General features: G+C 38.2%; 1 protein-coding gene across 2 annotated transcripts; it reads right to left on the bottom strand.

The window, feature by feature from the left end:
- Positions 1–2551: 2551 nt before the first annotated feature.
- Positions 2552–9242, bottom strand: sall1b (spalt-like transcription factor 1b). Of its 2 annotated transcripts, none has more exons than XM_079604409.1 (3): positions 8862–9242; positions 4140–7459; positions 2552–3995 (listed from the first exon to the last, which is right to left on the bottom strand). In XM_079604409.1, the coding sequence occupies exons 1-3, from the start codon at positions 8902–8904 to the stop codon at positions 3621–3623; spliced, it is 3738 nt and encodes a 1245-aa protein (XP_079460535.1). In that variant the 5' UTR covers positions 8905–9242; the 3' UTR covers positions 2552–3620. The 2 variants fall into 2 exon arrangements, with proteins under 2 accessions (XP_079460535.1, XP_079460536.1); XM_079604410.1 differs by having other exon boundaries at positions 3807–3995; positions 4202–7459.
- Between the last annotated feature and the right edge of the window lie 9991 nt (positions 9243–19233).

Here is a 19233-nt window from a genome sequence, read left to right as displayed (position 1 = left end):
TATTGCGATGCGTTCAAAGTGAAAATAAATGAATAAGAAATAATATTTTGCATAAAGCGTAACATTGTTTTTAAGAACCGTTTATTCTTTTTATGTTATAACAATTTTTTTCATATAAAATTTCACCCTAAATACCTCAAAATGTATCATTCTCATTAATTTCAATATTTTTTGTATTACATTTATTTTATTATAATGTAAAATATTTTAAAAGGACATTAAATGCCGTACAACAGTGCACTGTAAAAAATTCAACCGTGATTTTTACGGTAAAAAAACGGCAGCTGTGGTTGCCATCACGGTAGCAACGTTATTGGTTTTACAGACTTAACTTAAAATTTACAGTAATAAACCGTATTTTATTATCTGATATAATGTGAATTTACCGTTCTATTGAAGTATTAATATCTGTTTTGTACTTTTGTAATGCACTGTTAACCACCAATCACAGCAGTGAGAGTCACATGATCAATCAAAGCTCATCACAAGCAGCTCTTCCACAAAAAAGTTAATACCAATATATATAAGCTGCACCATGTCATTCACATTAAACACCATCATGGTAACACATGAAATTTTAAAAATGCAATAAACATTAATTTAACAACATTAAATGTAACATAAAACCCTAATGTACATAACTGATTAGAACAAACTAAGAATACTATGAAGAAACAGTTATTTCAACAAAAATACATCAAATGCGAAGTGTCACGCAGGGAATTGTGGGAATGCCAATATACGTTTTTTCACCGTAAATTATACAATGAGTTGTTCTTTTTCACTTTCAAAAACTGTAAATTTAACGGTATGTTACAGTAAAATTACATGAAATGTACCATTAGATCTATCACAGTTATTTACCGTACGGAAATTTTCTGTTAACCAATTAACAGTTTTTTACTGTAACATTTTTACAGTCTTTTACCAATAAAATCACGATCATTTTTTACAGTGTGATCTGTGAATACTTTAACATTGAAATATTTTTTTGTTTGTTTATTACGTTTTTTTGGCAACAATTTTCATAAATTTAATTTAAATAATGAAATGCAATTTGATCCAAAAAAATGGTCCAAAAATGTCTTTATGAAATATAATGCAATTGTGATTTTGGGGTATGACCTGGACCTGGACATTTCCCTGACTGGTTTTCTGAGTTTCACACTAATAATACTTACTGATAAACTGTTTATTCAAGACATGTTTCATATAAAATGAAATATTTTAATATTGTCTGTTTCAGGAAAAAAATCAAGCCACCATTTTGGCAACATCCATGTACAGTATCTGATAGATCTGGGGATGTAAAACATCACCTCCACCAGTTTCCCTCGTCAGGTATCCGACCGCCCGCTTACACCTCCAGTGTCTCCCATCTGTTTGAATCAGATATGTATCTGGAGAGCTTTGTACTCCCTTGAGCTTCATTCTAGCCGATTGCTCATTTTATAATGCTAATGGTGGCAGGCGGGACGGTGTTGGGTTCCCGTCAGCTGGTCGCTGGGAAGAGTGTTTAATGGACTTTGACAGTTAAGAGGGCAGATCTTATTCACTGAGGGATTTGGTATGAGGTATTATTGTCATGACAATCAATGGATATATTACTCAACAGCCCTCAATGACTCAGATGTTTAGGTCATACTGAAGCGACTCTGCCACACAACGGACTCATTGGTTTGCCATAATAGTTTTAATAATGAGGTCAAAACAGACATAACAGCACCATAAGTAATCTGTTATTACGTTTTTGGAGCTTTTTTGGGGTAAAATTTAATTTGTATAGAAAGACACGCCTGCGCACATATATATTCTAACGCGAATCCTATAGACTGAACGTAATACGCATGTGCACGCCGTCAGCGTTTTCACAGGTTTGCGCTTTTAAAGCTTGCGCAGAGAAATAAAAAAATATATATATTCTTTAAGTTTTGCACCTTTGAACCTATTTCAAGGTTTGCGTTCTCGAGCCACCAAACACTGTTGTTGTGCGAATGAGCGGCCGGATCACATTAAGGGTTTTCCGTTAGAACGGTGTCGTGTTAGCAACTAAGTTAATAACTAATGCTTGTTGCAATGGAAGTGAATCAATCAAAAACTAACTTTAGCTGGACAATAACTTTATTCTAGAGCTGCTGTAAAGCCAAAACTATACTCTAAAAAATGCTGGGTTGTTTCAACCCAAATTTGGGTCAAATATGGACAAACCCAGCCGTTGGGTTACATTTTTTAATTAAAAATGTTAACCTAATGTTTGGGTTCGTCCATATTGACCCAAATTTGGGTTAAAACAACCCAGCATTTTTTAGAGTGTATGTTACTTTAATTTCCTATTATCACTGTAAAGCTGCTTTGAAACTTATTTTGTTAAAAGCGCTACATAAATTTAGGTCTTCAAAATCTTTGTTGGGACTGGCAACTATGGAAAATACAATCATAACAGTCAGTGGCACATAATTACCATATGACAACTACCACAGTAAAAACAACCACAACATGTTCAAATAAAGCATTTTATCACCTATGAAACGGACATACACACAAGAAACGCTAAACCATTGCTGACCATCTGTCTGTGTGGTTTACAGACATGAGGTAGAGCTGATGAGTCGGACCTGCTCCATGAAAGGCCTCTATTATTCTGTTTGGTTGAAGAAGTATCATCTTCCATTGGCAAAGATCATTGCGTATTAACACAATGTGTTATTATTGGTAAGTTTATTGAAATGTAAATGCAGAGGACAAGGTGACCTAGATTTTTATCAGTAGAGAAAGGGCATGAATTCTGCTTGTGTGTGGAAGTAGGGAAAGAATCATGTCTTTGTTAAAAGTAAATCACTGGAAGAGGAGACAGGTGCTTGAAGGTATACACACTCGTATGGTGTACAACGTATAATGAGCAATTTCAAAAGCACACTCCTTTTATTAATCAAATGGGAAGTGAAATGATTGTGCTTTGTATAAGCCAAATGACAGTTAAAATGGAAAAATGGCTGTGAGAACTTGCAGTTGCCATAACATTCAAGACATGATGCCACAACATGAACTAACGTCACACATAACAGTTCCTCCAATGTAACAATTGAAATGTACAGCGTGTTTTAAAACAATACAAAAATAAAAATAGTTTTAGTATTTTTAGTGTTGTTTACAGTAACAATGCAAATACTGTAAGTATAAAAATAACACTCAATTCAAGCACAAATTATATTAATGTTAAACTTTTTGATAAAGAAATAGGGATTCAATTCTCCATTAAATACAAATGTACCTCATTACAAAACCTATCACAACCAAGTGTTTAGCAAATGTGATGCATGAATACCTTCAATTATTTAAAAAACTTAAATGCTATAAAATAATAAATCATAGCATATTAACAATAGTTATAATCTTCCTCAGCAAAACAACGAAATAGCATCAAATTAATTTATACAATACAACCAACACTACTTCAGTTGTGAAAATCTACCCAGACTATATAGGCAACATTAACCAACAGCAGAATCTTTAATAATGTCACTACATAAGGTACACTTGTACAAAAAACCCAATAAAACAGCACACCTATGAAATTGCATCACATTTAAATTATGGGTTTGCATCCTAAAAGATGAAGTTCAATCAGCCACTGTTGTTTTATTATCTTCAACCAATTGCCGGAAATGAAACGTTGCACCATTTTCGCTCAATCTCTCAAGCCAAGGTAACGCTCTGTTGAGTTGTAAATTTTCCAGATGTCCAGCAGAAATCGACAGGTGAGGTATGGCACCATTTTGAATAACAGGTATTTCATTGGTCCTCATACTCAAACCACTAGTGAGAGAGGTATACTGGTTCCAGAGACCTACGGCATCCCCGTTACGCACTTTATCCACAACATCTTTTGGGGGAGCGTCTTGAAATCGTTCAGAATTGGATCTATGGAGTGGACCGTCAAGCCTGCGACCTCGTCTGGCTGGAGAACTGCTCCACATGTGAGTTCCCATATGAACCTAGATGGAAAACAGGATGGAAATGGCAAGTAGATAGTTGGTCATAAGGTATCTGGGATAATACAACTGATTCCATACACAGCAACACACATACAAACTGGGAATCAGTGATGGAACACCTTTAACAACCTTGGAATGGTGTACCTTCAAATTTCCTTTAGTGGTAAATGCACGTCCACATATGTTGCAGGCAAAGGGTTTCTCACCAGTGTGGGTTCTTTCATGAATCTGCAGTGCACTTGAAGAAGAGAAGGTCTTCCCACAAGTGTGGCAGAAGTGCTGTTTAGCTGTTCGTCGAAGTGGTGTTGCTGTTAATGTTGGTGTGGAGAGTAGAGGTAATGTGGAAGCTGTTGAGCTAACTATACCTGCGGGTGAATCTTTAGGATCTTTTTTAATGAGTCCATTGAGTTCAATTCTTTTTGACGGAAGGATTGGCTCCATGGAGGGTAGAAACTGGTTTGGAGGAAAAATCAGGATCTGATTTGCTGGCTCAAAGAGCTGTGAAGGCAAGTCTCGCATCTGGTGGGTAAGCATGTGCTGTTTAAGGTTACCTTTGGTTGAGAACCCTCTGTTGCATGCCGTGCAGATGAATGGGCGCTCTTTGGTGTGACTTCGATAGTGAATGTCCAAAGCACTTTGACAGGCAAACGTCTTGTTGCAAATATCACAAACATTGCTTTTTAGGGATCCCCGCTCATTGAAGGGTAAAATCATGGTCAAGCTATCGTTTGGTATATCTCCAGATGTTCCGTCAAGTAAACTAGACACTGCAAGACTAGGCCGTAGGCTTGAGTTGTTTGATTCAGCAGATTTCAGGTTTCTGTCAGTTGTTGTGTATCCTTGCATTTCATAAGCACAGCCATTGGGGAAGGCTGGGTTCCAGGAGGGGTTTGTCTCAGTGATGGCCAAAATCTTCCTTCTTAAACTCTCATGATCCCTGTTTAGTGAAGATGATCTCTGGGTTAAACAGTCTCTATCCACTGATCCATTCCCCATAGTCAACTTATTGATGTTTGACAAATTCTCCACATTTGAAACTGTAATCTGACCTTCTGACCCAGTGGCTCTGGCAAACACAGAAGAAGCAGTTGAAGAACATAGACTTTCTGGTAAAGAGTCTTGGTATTTTGAATCGGATTTACCTTCCATTGTTTCTATGTTCTCATTGGGAAAGGTATCCACTTCCAAGGTCCTACCATCTACAGAGTCAGTGTCCTGGTCCATGGGTTCTTCAATATCATGCAGTGGGACATTAGGGATGTGACCACCCATATGCATGTGGATATGCTGCTGTAAAACCATTGCATTTGTAAACTTTTCTTGGCATATGGGGCAAGAATGCTGTATTCTAAGAGTTGGCATGGAACGATGAATGCTATAGTGTGTCTTGAGATTGCCCTTTGTTGTAAAAGCCCGTCCACACACCCTGCATTTGAATGGCCTTTCTCCAGTATGGGTGCGGTAATGCATTTTAAGGGCACTTTGACAGCTAAGAACCCGGTGGCAGATTGCACACTCATTAGGGTCAGTACACTTCTTGTCAATGTTCTCCACCAACTGCTCCAGCTTTGAAGTCTCAGATGCTTCAGAGGGATTTGGAAGACTTCCAACAAGAAATTTGGTTTCTAGCTGCTCTGATTTTAGCTCAGATATTAAGCTTGTACTGCCCAAGGTATTAATAGCAATGTCGTCTCTTGAACCTTCCCCTGAGGAGCTTAGTAAGGTAGCGATACTCAAGGGTTGTGTAACCTCTTGAAGTTTCTCATTTGAAGTTAGAGGAGGGCTACTGCCAAATCCCTCTTGATGCCCGTTACTTCTCTCAGACACCTCACTGACAACAGGACTATGAGGTTTGGTTATTGATTCCCCTTCCTCCTCTTTTTTAATGATGGGTGGAAGACTTGGCAAAGATGATGGAAGCACAAAACCAAGAGAGTTACCCACTAAAGGTTTACTATCCATCCAGTTAAGAGCAGGCTTCTCCGGAGGCAGAGACATGCCATAAGGGATACCTGTGCTGGTTGGGACATTATCTAAATGCTCTGGAACTGGATAAGGATTCATTAGTATGCTAGGATACTTCTCCTTGTGACGTTGGAAATGGACTTTGAGATTTCCACGGGTGGAAAATCGATTCCCACATATGTTACATTTGTAGGGTCGCTCTCCAGTGTGAGACCGCAGGTGTATTTGCAAAGCACTATCACTTCCAAATACTTTGGCACAGAACCTGCATTTGTGCTTAAATATACAATCTTCGGATGGCCTCTTGTGTTCACATAAACTCACATTGAGAGGTTTGACTTTCCTATGTTGGGCTAGGGCAGTCAAAGCATTCAGGTCCTCTACAATTGCCCCAATACTAGGCAAGGAGTTTTCAAACATATTAAAGCCGTTTTGTTTATGGGCCAATTCGAGTTTGTTTAGAATCCCATCTGTAAATGAAGCAGAAGATGGTGAAGTTGTTTTTAAATGAGCTGTACCTTCAACTTTATCGCTGACTGTGTTTCCTTGCAAAGATTGATTACTACACCGATCACTACCAACCTTTGATGGCAAAGGGTCGTCTCTATTTTTTTCAGTAATTTGGGAGTTTCCTTTTTCATCCCTTAAACCATCTTGGTTGTTTTGTGAAATAACATGTTTAGACTGTTTAGCATTAGCCGTTATGTTTTCCACTAGCCCAGCAGCTGTTTTGAGTTGTTCTGAGAGGTGTGAGCTGAGTTTTCTCAGTGAACTGGTTTGAAACAGACCATTGTATGTGTTTGTGGCCAAAGGTTTATCAGAATTTTGGGTTACTAATAGCATTATTTGGTGTCGAATATCTTCGATTAGTTTTAATTGCTGCATCTGCTGTTGCTGCAGTGATAACAGCTGCTCAATCAAACTAGAGGAGGCCAATTTCGTGTTGCTAGTGTTCCCGCAACTTGTCTTTGGATTCAAAGTGGTTTCCTGTGAGAACTGAGCAACGGCAACTTTGGTGTTTTCTAGGTTCTCAATGAAGACATTGCTATTAATGGCTGATAATTTACATAACTCAAGTAAGGTACTCTCTTGAGGTAGGACAGCTGAGTATGCTGAGCTAAAGCCATCAGCATAGTTTTCATTATCATGATGTAAAGAAGACTTTTTGGCAATGTCATGATTGCGGTTTTCAAATATGTGTAAGGATTCGTCAACATCCACTGATGCTCTACCACTAGAAAAGTCACAATGTTCCTCCGTACTGTCATTACTTGTCACTCCATCCAAATGCTCCTCAGTGTTGAAGAATGATGAACTGATTGTGAGGCCAGAAGGTGGCGAATCTAGGCTTTCGTTTTCACTTACTATTAGGACTAACTGGTCTTTTGAACAGTCTTTCTGGTGTTCATAGAGGTCTGTAATACTGGAAAATTCAGCACAGCATTGTTGACACATATGGACATCACGGGTTGGAGTGGGGTCATTCTCCATCATATGATCTGTATTTCAAGAAGAAGAAAAAATAAAAAGATATAAATTTGTATATTAGAGCATTTTAGATAGCAACTCAATGTAAACTTAAAGCTTAGCAATAGACAACACAGTAGCTTTCTTCTCAACAGCCATAACAATACATGATATTGTCTCAAAACTAAATTTGAATAACTTCATAGTTGTTAGGTAGTAATTTAAAACAATGATCATGTAGCAAAATCTGCACAAATATCAGAATAACTTTATGCCATTTAGAGCATCATGTAAATATCTCCTACACAATGTATTTAATTGGAATTTCCAGACTGACGTTCATTAAGTAAAACAACTTTGTTTCAAATGCATATTTAGGATAGCCTCACAGGTTTCTTTAACATTTTAATGATAAAACTTGCATATAATGAAAAAGTAAATTTTGATCCATTACATTCATGATGACCTCATATATTTCTGCAACAGCCAGCAATATAACACCTTACAGCAATGGGAAGAGTTGTAACAAAACTGGCCTGTAAATGTGTGTGTGTGTGTGTGTGTGTGTGTGTGTGTGTGTGTGTGTGTGTGTGTGTGTATCACACAATTTCAGAAAAGAAGGTTTATAAAATTAGTAGGGTTTGTTTTTAATGCTTATTTCCTTTCATTTAATCTGCTAGGGTACAACAATACGGTATTTTTTTGTTAAGAGTTCTTATTTTCTAGCAATAAACATTAAATAAACATAAAAATTAAATAAATACAATTAATGCATAGCAGGGTTGATACAGAGTTGCACATTAAACTAGCCTTAATTAAACTAGCCCCATTCAGTGGTTTGACAAAGTTACAATTTGTGTACGAATTTAGAAATTTAATTAGAAAATGTACTTGGTATTTTTACGCCATAATGTCCAAATGGGTGTCAATTTTTTTTATGGAATGTACAATTTGTAATAGGTTGAAAATCATGCAGTAACAGGATTGAGTGCAAAATGTGGGACACAACTAAATATTGACTAATATGATTTTAAAAACCAGATTTAAATTTTTGTTATCATGTTTTTTGGTTTGAACATTTGTAAAGAGAGCCATCATCACCATCATATCACTTTATTAAAGCTATAGGCTACAATGAAAACATAATTTAGCTTTTTTTTCTTTTTAAGTTGTAAAAATTACACTCTTTGATTCAACATCAGTTCATGCGGTGATTACTCGTTATATACAGATCATATATTACAGGTGTCAAAATGACTAACTGTTAGACTGATGTTGTTTTGTAATAAAATGAAAGAGAATGAAATAAAATGTGAGAATCCTGGGAAAAGAGTTACGTGGGAAATATTAAAAGTGTTACTTTTCAAACCTAAATTGGCGCGTTTTGAGCAAACTCCATCAGCATGCAAGTTCAGAAAGTGATATAAAACTCACCGATGAGAACATACTGTGGCTTAGCCTGTTTCCTCCGGGACATGCTGGATAAAACCTGTACCTTCCTGAGGAATCCACAAGTGCACTTTTATCAAAATTAATCAGTGTCAAACCAAAAGCATTCTTGTCAATGAGCCCCGGTCAGAGGATAATATACCGCATTATTAATCATAACTGAGAAATAAGTTCGCAGAAATTTGCGATGATCGCACATGGATGTGCCAGAGGCAGTGATGTCAACAAAGAAGTATTAAATAAGTTAAAAAAGAAAGTCGTTCACACTGTCGATCACTATATCCAAATTAAACATTCCCACCACAACTCATAACATGACAAGTCAAAGACCGCAAATCCATGAGGAAATTCTTTGACTGCGTTGAGAGAGTTCAGCCCCGCCCTTTGGTATTCCTATTGGCCAACACGTTCAAAGCCACGCCCACCGATGCCCCTTATTGGTCAGTGTGTTTCGGCTCGGACTGTGCTGTGTGTGTGAGAGCGTGAATCAGTGGCTGGTAATGTATTAGTTTCACTAGCAACACAAAACCAGTGATTTAACAGGGTAACAATTTACATTATAACTTTCATTAATAAATCATTTACAAACATCATCGTGCTAAACATATCAATAGTTCCAGTGTTGGGTAAGTTACTCTAAAAAAAAAAAGTAATTAAGGCACTAGCTACTAATTAGCCTACAGTGTAATCAGATTACTGTACTAATTAATCTCTCTAAAAAGTATTGCATTATTTATTACTAATTACTTAAATAAATCCCATATCAAGCACAACCAGTTGAACAATACAAGGATAGACATGGAAAATTAATTATTAAAATTATTAAATTAATTAATTAATTATTAAATTAATTGCATAAATTATGCTTGAACTGACCAAAGTATTTAAAAAGGAAATGTTACATTAACAACATTTTATCATTAGATGTTAAATGTGGATGTTAAATTCAATATTGTTTTATATATAGGCTAATTGTTCTAGTCTATACAGTATGCAGAAGTATAATTCAATTACAGAAAAAAATAATAAAAAATCCCTTACTTTACTTTTCAAGGGCAAATTAATTCACTCTAAAAAATGCTGGGTTGTTTCAACCCAATTTTGGGTAAAATATGGACAAACCCAGCCGTTGGGTTACATTTTTACATTACATTTTTAACCCAACGTTTTGGTTTGTCCATATTTTACCCAAAATTGGGTTGAAACAACCCAGCATTTTTTAGAGTAGCTAATTAAAGTACAGAAAAATAATAAAAATCCCTTACTTTACTTTTTAAGGGCAAAGTAATTAAATTAAATTAAATGAATTACGTAGTAATGCATTTTACATGTTGGTAATGTATATTAAATATCATCTAGTAATCATTACACCATTTTAATGAAATTATTTTAGTTATGACTTAACAGTAGTTATGGAGTTTATTATAAAGGTGTTTTGGTGTGAAGAGTGTCAGGCTACATATGGTGGTCGTAGTTAAGATATGCTTTGTTAGCGTATTAATTCAGGAAATCTGTCTAAATTCAATGTAAACTTTTGAATGGGTTATAATGGGTTATAATTACCTCCAGCATGCAGCAAAAGGTGTAACCATATAACCGAACACTGTCATCATCGTCACCCGCATGTCTTTCCAAACCCCTGCTGACTTTCTTCTGCAGAGCAACAATGAGAACATCTGAAGATATGTCGCATGCAATTACTATAAATAAGCTTTCAAGCTTCAAAAATGATGCAAAATCACAATAAACGTTTTGTAAATGTTGTCGACAGTCTTCTGAAGCCATTTGATAACTTTGTGTGTGAAACAGACCAAAGGTTCAACTTGGTTTGAAACTTACTTTGTGACCGATTAAAAAATAATGTTGTATTTGTGTAGTTAGTGTTAGTATGAATGAAATTCAGAGGTACATCCGCCATGTTGTCACAGTCATGTGACCCACGGCGTCAGTCATGACTCCTCTCCTGTGGCCTCATGGGATAGAAAAGTATCCAGTGGATGAGCACTTCATATCTCACCGAAGGTCATCCGGGGACTTTTCGCTACTAATTTGATACTATTTATTATTATTTATTGTTTATGAATTTATACTATTTGGCTCACATGCTGTTTTTCACAGAGTCATGTTAACTGAATCAGCTAAATAATATTTCTGTAAATAACATTGCGCATTTCAGTCTTTTCCTTCCCTAACCTGCCCGGTCATTGATAATATTAAAGGCAAATATTGTAACATATTTAGATATATGTTTAGCATGCAGGATGATGATGCACCAGCCACACTGTAAACAAAATGTGGCTGCGATTAGTTATAACAACTTAACATTTGTTGAGATAACTTAAATATCCAACTTAACTAAACTAAACTAAAGTTAACTAAACTTAATATTTTAAGTCAAGCATGAACACTTGTTGAAACAAAGTTGAAACAATGTTGGATTTTAAGTTGTGATAAATAATCGCAGCAATTTGTTTTTTACAGTGCAATGTGATATTAAGGGAAATAAATAGAATTTGATAATTTAGTCACTCTAAAAAATGCTGGGTTGTTTTAACCCAATTTTGGGTCAAATATGGACAAACCCAGCCGTTGGGTTAAATTTTTAAATTAAATTTTTAACCCAACGTTTGGGGTTTGTCCATATTTGACCCAAATAGGTTGGGTTAAAAATTTAATTTAAAAATTTAACCCAACGGCTGGGTTTGTCCATATTTGACCCAAATAGGTTGAAACAACCCAGCATTTTTAGAGTGTATAGAACAAGATGTAAAATTATTTAAAGAGGCCATCTTACCCACTTCTGTAAAATTAATTTTGATATAATTTTTCTGAAATAAAGTATAATTCATGTAAAATACTAAATCAACTATATTTAAAATTGAATTTTGACAATTTAGTTGAATAATTGAATTAACGATGTCAGACAAAGCAAAATCCCAGTAAAAAAAGTGTATCTGAAAGGTAAAATTACACTGTGATTTATGTACAGGTATTCAAATATTTACATATTTAAATTTATGTCATAATAGCAACACTATGACTGCAAATTTGATGATTTCACTCAATGAACCTGTGGGTTTTAATGAAAGTAAATATGTTTGAAAGTCCATCTAATTCATGGAGATATTAATAACCCCGTTAATTACAATAATTATTCAATTTAAAAATAACAACACCAGTAACAACATGCCACTTCCCAAATCCGGGTGGCTCATCTTACCCCAATGGTCTAATTTTATCTTTTGAATTCAAAATAAAAATGTTAACTTTACTTAACATAAATCCCTCATTAACAAGTAGACAGATTTTTTTTTTGATATTCAACATAACAAAATATCATAGACACAAAATTACATAAATTAACATCAGAACTGTCACGGCTGACTAAAATGTTGATATTCAGAATAGCATAGCCACTCATCAAAAGTGCTGAGATGACATTTTGTGTCATCTATGGCCAGGAGAAAAAATAAAATAAAGTAAATAATATAACTTTTTGGGTGAGCTATTGCAGCAAGACTAAGATTTATAATAGAATAAGTAAACAATAATAAAAATGCATTTCATTTGTTCAGTGCTTTATTTCAGATCACTTCTTGTTTCTAAACAGATTACAACTTAACCGTGTTCTTTGGAAATAATTTATTTATTCATTCATAAATAAAGTAAAAGGAAAATTATTTCATTTATAATTCAGTGCTGCTCAGTCCGTCTGCGATACATACTACATTTATTTTTAGCATGTTGTGACTTTAGTTGGGGACACAAACACACATTCATTATTTCCACCCCACTTTTCTCATTCACCTCTAAAACCACACACACACACACACACACACACACACACACACACACACCCCTTAAAAGTTTGCAGTGTGTTTTCACAGCGTCCTCTGCAAACAGAACAAGTCATTATAATCAAATGCATTAATAGACAATGAGACGCGCTGCCTCAGTGAGCCTAATGATATATTTTGCATGGTTGTCTGTTTTCAGAAAACATGATTTTATTAAATGCCACTGTGGTGTAAACAAGTTATTTTTGCCCGTCGCTTCTCCGCAGCTTGTGTTGCCGTGAACAATGATGTGTTGACCTAAGCCGGTTACCTTATACATGAGGAATTTTCCTGCTCTTTGATGGTGCGTGAACATGACTATTACTGTCCACCTGATCTTTTGATTCATGGTTCTTCCGTGCGACACACATAAATACATATGTCATTTTAGTTTTGTGTGATAGAGGTGTGTGTGTTTGTGTGAACAGGAGCACACCAGGTGCTATACTGCACTCATATGAGTCATGTTTTATAGTCATTAGATATGAAGGGATGTGCGGGAGCGCTGTTATCCGTGGCCTAGGGTCCTTAGCAACAGACTTGATATGGACAAATGACACCTTCACTTCCTAAAAACACAGCATGCCAACACTGTCTTACACCAATATTTACACACTACATGTGCATAATTATCCACCACAGATATATTTTGTTTTCTTCAAAGCTTTGAACACTTTTACACATCACATCAGTCCATTTTCTGGTTGAACTTTTATTCTGAATTGTTTGCCTTAGGCGGGGATCGAACCCGGGTCTGCAGTGCTCAAGTGCAAGGTGTTTACCACTGATCTAACTCCCCAACAGTTGAACCCAAAAGCAGAAGAGCAATGAGCCAGGATGCCTGTGTTTCTTTCAAGAAAAAATCATCTTTACTTGAAGAAAAAATACAAAGTAAAAAATACAAGAAAAGCCGAGCTTCCATAAAACAGTGAAACAAAATAGACAGAAGGGTCAAAAGGTATAATAAAGAACAAACTTAACTTGAGAGCTGATCACAGAGCACTGAAGCACAGAATACCTAGGCTCAAGACTGAACACAAACGCACTTATAAAGGGCTAGACACAGGTGAAGGGTATGAGGGTGAACGAGCAGAGAGCTGAACAAGGTTAGGGATGTTGGCACCATCTGCAGGAGTGGAGAGAACAGGCCTCAGAGTATAAGTGCCATCTGTAGGCCTGGAGGGAGCATGGCATAGACTCAAGGAGACCACCCCCTGCTGGAACAGCAACCCAAAGATGAGATCTTTACAGAAGCCCTGACGTTCCTCTGGCAGTTCCCTCGGGCCCGGTGAAACTCTGAGATGAGAGTCGGATCCAGGATGTCTCGAGCAGGAACCCAGGTCCGCTCCTCCGGACCATAGCCCTCCCAGTCCACCAGATATTGTGTTATCCCGTGGACCTGGCGAGAATCAAGCAGTCTGCGGACTGTGTAAGCTGGCTGGCCATCAACGATACGAGGTACTGGGGCAGGCGTCCTAACTGGGGACAGAGTAGAGCAAACAACAGGTTTTTAGCCAGGAAACATGAAAAGTGGGGTGAACCTTCATGGACCTGGGCAGATGGAGTCAATAGGAAACTGGATTAATCTTTCGGAGGATCTTGAATGGACCGATGTATCATGGGGCCAGCTTGCGGGATTCCACACGCAGAGAAAGATCTCGGGTTGACAGTCAAACTCTTTGCCCTGAGTGAAGCGTGGGTCCCACCCTCCGGTGTCGGTTAGCCTGCCTCTGTTGTTGTCGGCTGGCTCTAATTAAAGCAACGCATGCTCTTTGCCAGGAACGTCGGCACCGGCGGACCAGCTGAGTCGTAGCAGGGACGTCAACCTCTGGCTCCTGTTCGGGAAACAGAGGGGGAGGGAAACCATTCTGACATTCGAAAGGAGATATGTCTAGGGAGGAATGGTAAAGGGTGTTATGTGCGAATTCAGCCCAGATTAATCGAGAGCTCCATATGGATTGATTGTCGGCAACCAGGCATCTTAATGTCCTTTCAATGTCTTGATTTACACTCTCTGTCTGACCGTTGGACTGGGGGTGGAAGCCGGAAGACAGGCTGATGGAAGATCCGATGAGCCGGCCAAATGCCTTCCAGAACCGGGAAGTGAACTGGACACCTCGGTCGGAAACCATATCCTGCGGGAAGCCGTGGATCCTGAACACATGCCTCATCAACAGTTCTGCTGTTTGGTTTGCTGTGGGGAGCTTGGGCAAAGGTAAGAGATGGCAAGTCTTTGAAAATCTATCCACCACCACCAGAATTACCGTATTTCCTTGAGACTGTGGTAAGCCTGTGATGAAGTCCAAGGAAATGTGGGACCAAGGGCGTCTCGGAATAGGAAGTGGGTGCAGCAGGCCTTGAGTGTGTGTCCTAGGTTCCTTATTCTGGGCACAAATGGAGCAAGCAGCGACGAAAGCCCGGACGTCTTTGTACAGTTTAGGCCACCAGAACTTCCTCTGGATATGCTTGCATGTTCTAGCAGTTCCCAGGTGTTCAGAAGGGAGGGGAGCCAGCTGCAAGACCTCAGAAAGCAGACAGGTAGGGACAAAGAGGCGCCCAGGAGGGCCATTACCCGGTCTTGGCTGCAGTTGGGCCCTCATGACAGTCGTCTTAATATCCAACTGGATGGAGGCCACCACTCTGGAAGTGGGGAGAATGGGTTCTGGAACGGACTCCCCCTCTTGTGCCTCAAACTGTCTCGAGAGTGCATCTGGTTTGAGATTCTTGGATCCTGGGTGATAGGAAAGAGTGAAGATAAATCTGTTAAAAAAGAGGGCCCAACGAGCTTGTCGAGAATTTAACCTCTTGGCCTCCCGGATGTAAGTGAGGTTTCTGTGGTCCGTCCATATGAGGGAAGGGTGTTTGGCCCCCTCCAGCCAATGCCTCCACTCTTCCATTGCCAGCACCTCCCTGTTCCCAATATCATAATTCCTCTGAGTTGGGGTAAGCCGACGAGAGAAAAATGCACATGGGTGAAGCGTGTTATCACTCCTACTCTTCTGTGATAGGAAAGCTCCAACCCCCACATCTGAGGCGTCCACCTCCAACACAAAGGTCATTACTGGATCAGGGAGAGTTAGGATTGGGGCAGATGTGAAGAGTCGCTTCAATCTATTGAAGCTGGTCCACAAAAATGGTTTAGCCGACTTCTTAGTCAGTGCAGAGAGAGGCTCTGCAACAGAACTGAAGTTTCTAATGAATTCCTATAAAATTGGAAAAGCCTAGAAAGCGCTGTACCTGCTTCACTGGAGTTGGATGGGGCCAATTCAGGACTGCCTGAATCTTTCCAGGATCCATCTGGAGGCTGCCCTTGGACACATGGAAGCCTAGAAATGAGACTGCTGGAACATGAAACTCACTCTTTTCCAGCTTCAGAAAGAGTTTGTTTCAGCAGCTGGACCAGAACCTGCCGAACATGCTGAACATGTTCCTGATAGTTGCGGGAGAATCATTAATAAAGGCCTGGAAGACGGATGGGGCGTTAACCAGGTCGAATTGCATTACCTGGTATTCGTAGTGGCTCGTAACATTGTAACATTTCTATGGCATTGCTGTCGAAGAGTAATTAGCTGGTGAAGTGGATTTATTTCTCATGAGCATTGTAATGTTTGAAGGGGGGTTGATTCTTAAGCTTGCGATTCAATTCTGATCTAGATTCAATATCGATTAATTTGGCTAAATATCAGGTACAGTAGGTTCTACATGTTCATTTTTCTCAAGGAAATTGACAATACATTAAAATTAACAACTCATTCTTGAAAAAAATTATATAATGCCATTTTTATAATAATGTCATACAATGTTTTTAATAATATAAGAGTAAAAATGAAATACATATGTAATTTAGTGCATATATTTACAAAAAATATCCTCTCTAGATTTCATTTTTCTAGCTAATTAACATGCTACATGGTCATTGAATGGCTTTACGTGACACATTTTTCAGAAGCTTTTTCTTTCCACGGTTGAAACACTCATTGAACGATTACATGAGATATGATATATTTCAATAAGCTGTACTGTATCTTTCAAGCAGCGCGAGGCCGAGAGCTGTGGGAAAGGTGACACGAGTGCAAATGAGCGTTAGCTGCACGCCACACTTGTCTCGAGTCTTACGGAAGGAGATCCGGAAGGATAAAAGGAGAGGGATGGCAGTGTAATAGGAGAGAGGCAGTCGTCCATGAGGGGCTGCCGCTTTACTTTCGTTTTGTTTTTTGTTTATTTGATATTAGTTTGCACGTTCCCGCCTCCTTCTTCCCTGAACTTTAAACCTCGTTGCACTTCTGATGTTCATTATTTATTTGATGCTGTAACTAGTAAAGAGGAAGACAGAGGGGTTCCCATGAGGCACTACAGCGATCTGTCCCGTCACATTAAAGAGCACCAAAATGGTACTATTTACTATTTTAGTTTTGTAGCAAGATTAACAGAATTAGAAAGCTGAGACTTTGTTTCATATCAAAAGTAACCTGCTCTGTCAAGTCTGTCGGTGTCAGTGTCCTCTTTGCTCCGCAATGTTTTTCTCTGCGTGAGAAAACAGATCTTGCAGTGTGAGAGCATGAGAACAGTGTCAATTGCGTGAGTCAGAGCTTAAACAAGCTTGTAAAAGGACTTGTAAAACATTTTTTACAAGTTGAAATCTCGTAATTACGGTAATTTCAACATGGAGTGAACGCACATGAAAGCTTTAGCATAAGTTCTGCCAGGAAGACTCGATCAGCGCGTCACGTATAACTTCACTTCAATCATGTGCTAACACTCACAGTATAAAAGATTGGTACTTACATTTGTCTGAGTTTGCAGATGCTGACGCTGCCAATTACCTCCATCCTCCCCAACCACCACCAAGATGGTCCCATCCTTTACCTCCAGGGGGGTCGGCTGCGCCCCTGCCTTCGTCGTCAGGCAGGATATGCAGATTGCGCTACCCTCGCATTGCTCGCTAAGAATGGGGCCTACGCCAAAGAACTTTATAAATTTATGCTTGCTGGGCTGTTAATAAATATACGCTTGTTATATCAATTGATCTCCCGAGTCTTACTAATGTTCTCAGAAGTTTGATTAATGTTCTGGCAAGTTTCTCTCGTTCAAGTTATGAACAAACAATAGAACGATACTTCAAAGTTGTCTGATCTTTAATAATCTAAAATAATTCTCAAAGTGTTAGCATAAAAACATTATACATTGTTCATGGTATGCATTATTTCACTGAAGATTTTTTTAAATGTGACTACTTGTTTCAGAATGTTACATTCAAAAGTAACATTCAAATTTTTTGGCAAAACGATGAAATGCAATAAACATTAATATTCACATTCCAAGATTTTTTTTTAAACGTTTATAAAACTGGACGTTTTGAACGTTCAGAGAACATTTAGAAATAACATTTTCATAACTTGATGGGAACATTAGCAAAACATTCTTAGAAACATATTTTTGTTAGCTGGGTAATGTATATATGCCTAGCTCTGTCATGAAACTCTAGATGGCGCCGGCTGATGGGTCCTTAAAGCAGCTGCTGATATTTACAGCATTAACTACTTGGCACAAGCTGATTGGTTCATGTCACATCTGCAGCCAATGAGCTTGCTGCTCAAGAAATGGCTGGTTACCATTCACTGCTATAGGAGTTTGCAGCATACTTTCAGAGTTTGTCCATAACCCTCCACCTTCCCCAGCTCCACCTGTATAGATCTGCTATGGGCAATTGATGTATGCTATTTGTGCAGCAGCAGTATGACTTACTTATGATTTCGCTTTTCTAACTTTAGTTAGTGTGTAATGTTGCTGTGTGAGCATAAACAACATCTGCAAAGTTACGACGCTCAAAGTTCAAAGCAAAGGGAGATATTTTCTTTGAAATTGTTTTTTAAGGACAACAAACGGCTGGTAGGGACGACATGACGTTCCTCCCGGGTTAGTGACATCACTAACCATAACATTTACATAAAGCCCCCGAACACGATTTATAGATTATCATGACAGAATATGCTAATCAATGACCAAAAGATAACTACTAAAGCTACATAAATGTATCAACTAACCATTCAGAAATGTCCTGTTGCTTCTACATGTTGTCACTTCTTGAGTCTCTCCATCATTGTCTGACTCCGGTCTGAACATAAAAGGCTAAATGTGTTTGAAATTTTCAGTGCTTGTCTGCGTGAGGTAATCGAAGCTGCTAAGGACACAAGCTCTTGAAGCTCCGCCCCCTGTGCCGGGAGCAGCAGCTCATTTGCATTTAAAGGGACAGACACAAAACGGTGCATTTTTGCTCACCCTCAAAAAGTGACAATTTGAACATGCTATATACAAATATCTGTGGGGTATTTTGAGCTAAAACTTCACATACACACTCTGGGGGACATCAGACTTATTTTACATTTACCACCCCTTTAAATCGACCAAACTGATCAAAGAAATCAACACCAGGTGTAAGCTAATCAATCAGTAACCAAGGAGACGAACCAAGAGAAACAGAAAACAGCGCAAAACCAACTCATAGTAACACAAATACAGAT

Source organism: Phoxinus phoxinus (genome assembly GCF_949152265.1).
Source record: "Phoxinus phoxinus genome assembly, chromosome: 25".
NCBI classification, from domain to species: Eukaryota; Metazoa; Chordata; class Actinopteri; order Cypriniformes; family Leuciscidae; genus Phoxinus; species Phoxinus phoxinus.
This window is presented reverse-complemented; position numbering and strand designations above follow the sequence as displayed.

What these genes read in the sequence shown, in the direction of transcription:
- sall1b (XM_079604409.1), bottom strand. Translation starts at nt 8,904, where the DNA reads ATGTCCCGGAGGAAACAGGCTAAGCCACAGTATGTTCTCATCG. An exon ending in GCCACAGTATGTTCTCATCG is followed by an intron (nt 7,460 to 8,861) that starts GTGAGTTTTATA and finishes CTTGAAATACAG; the next exon opens with ATCATATGATGGAGAATGAC. An exon ending in CCACTAAAGGAAATTTGAAG is followed by an intron (nt 3,996 to 4,139) that starts GTACACCATTCC and finishes TTTTCCATCTAG; the next exon opens with GTTCATATGGGAACTCACAT.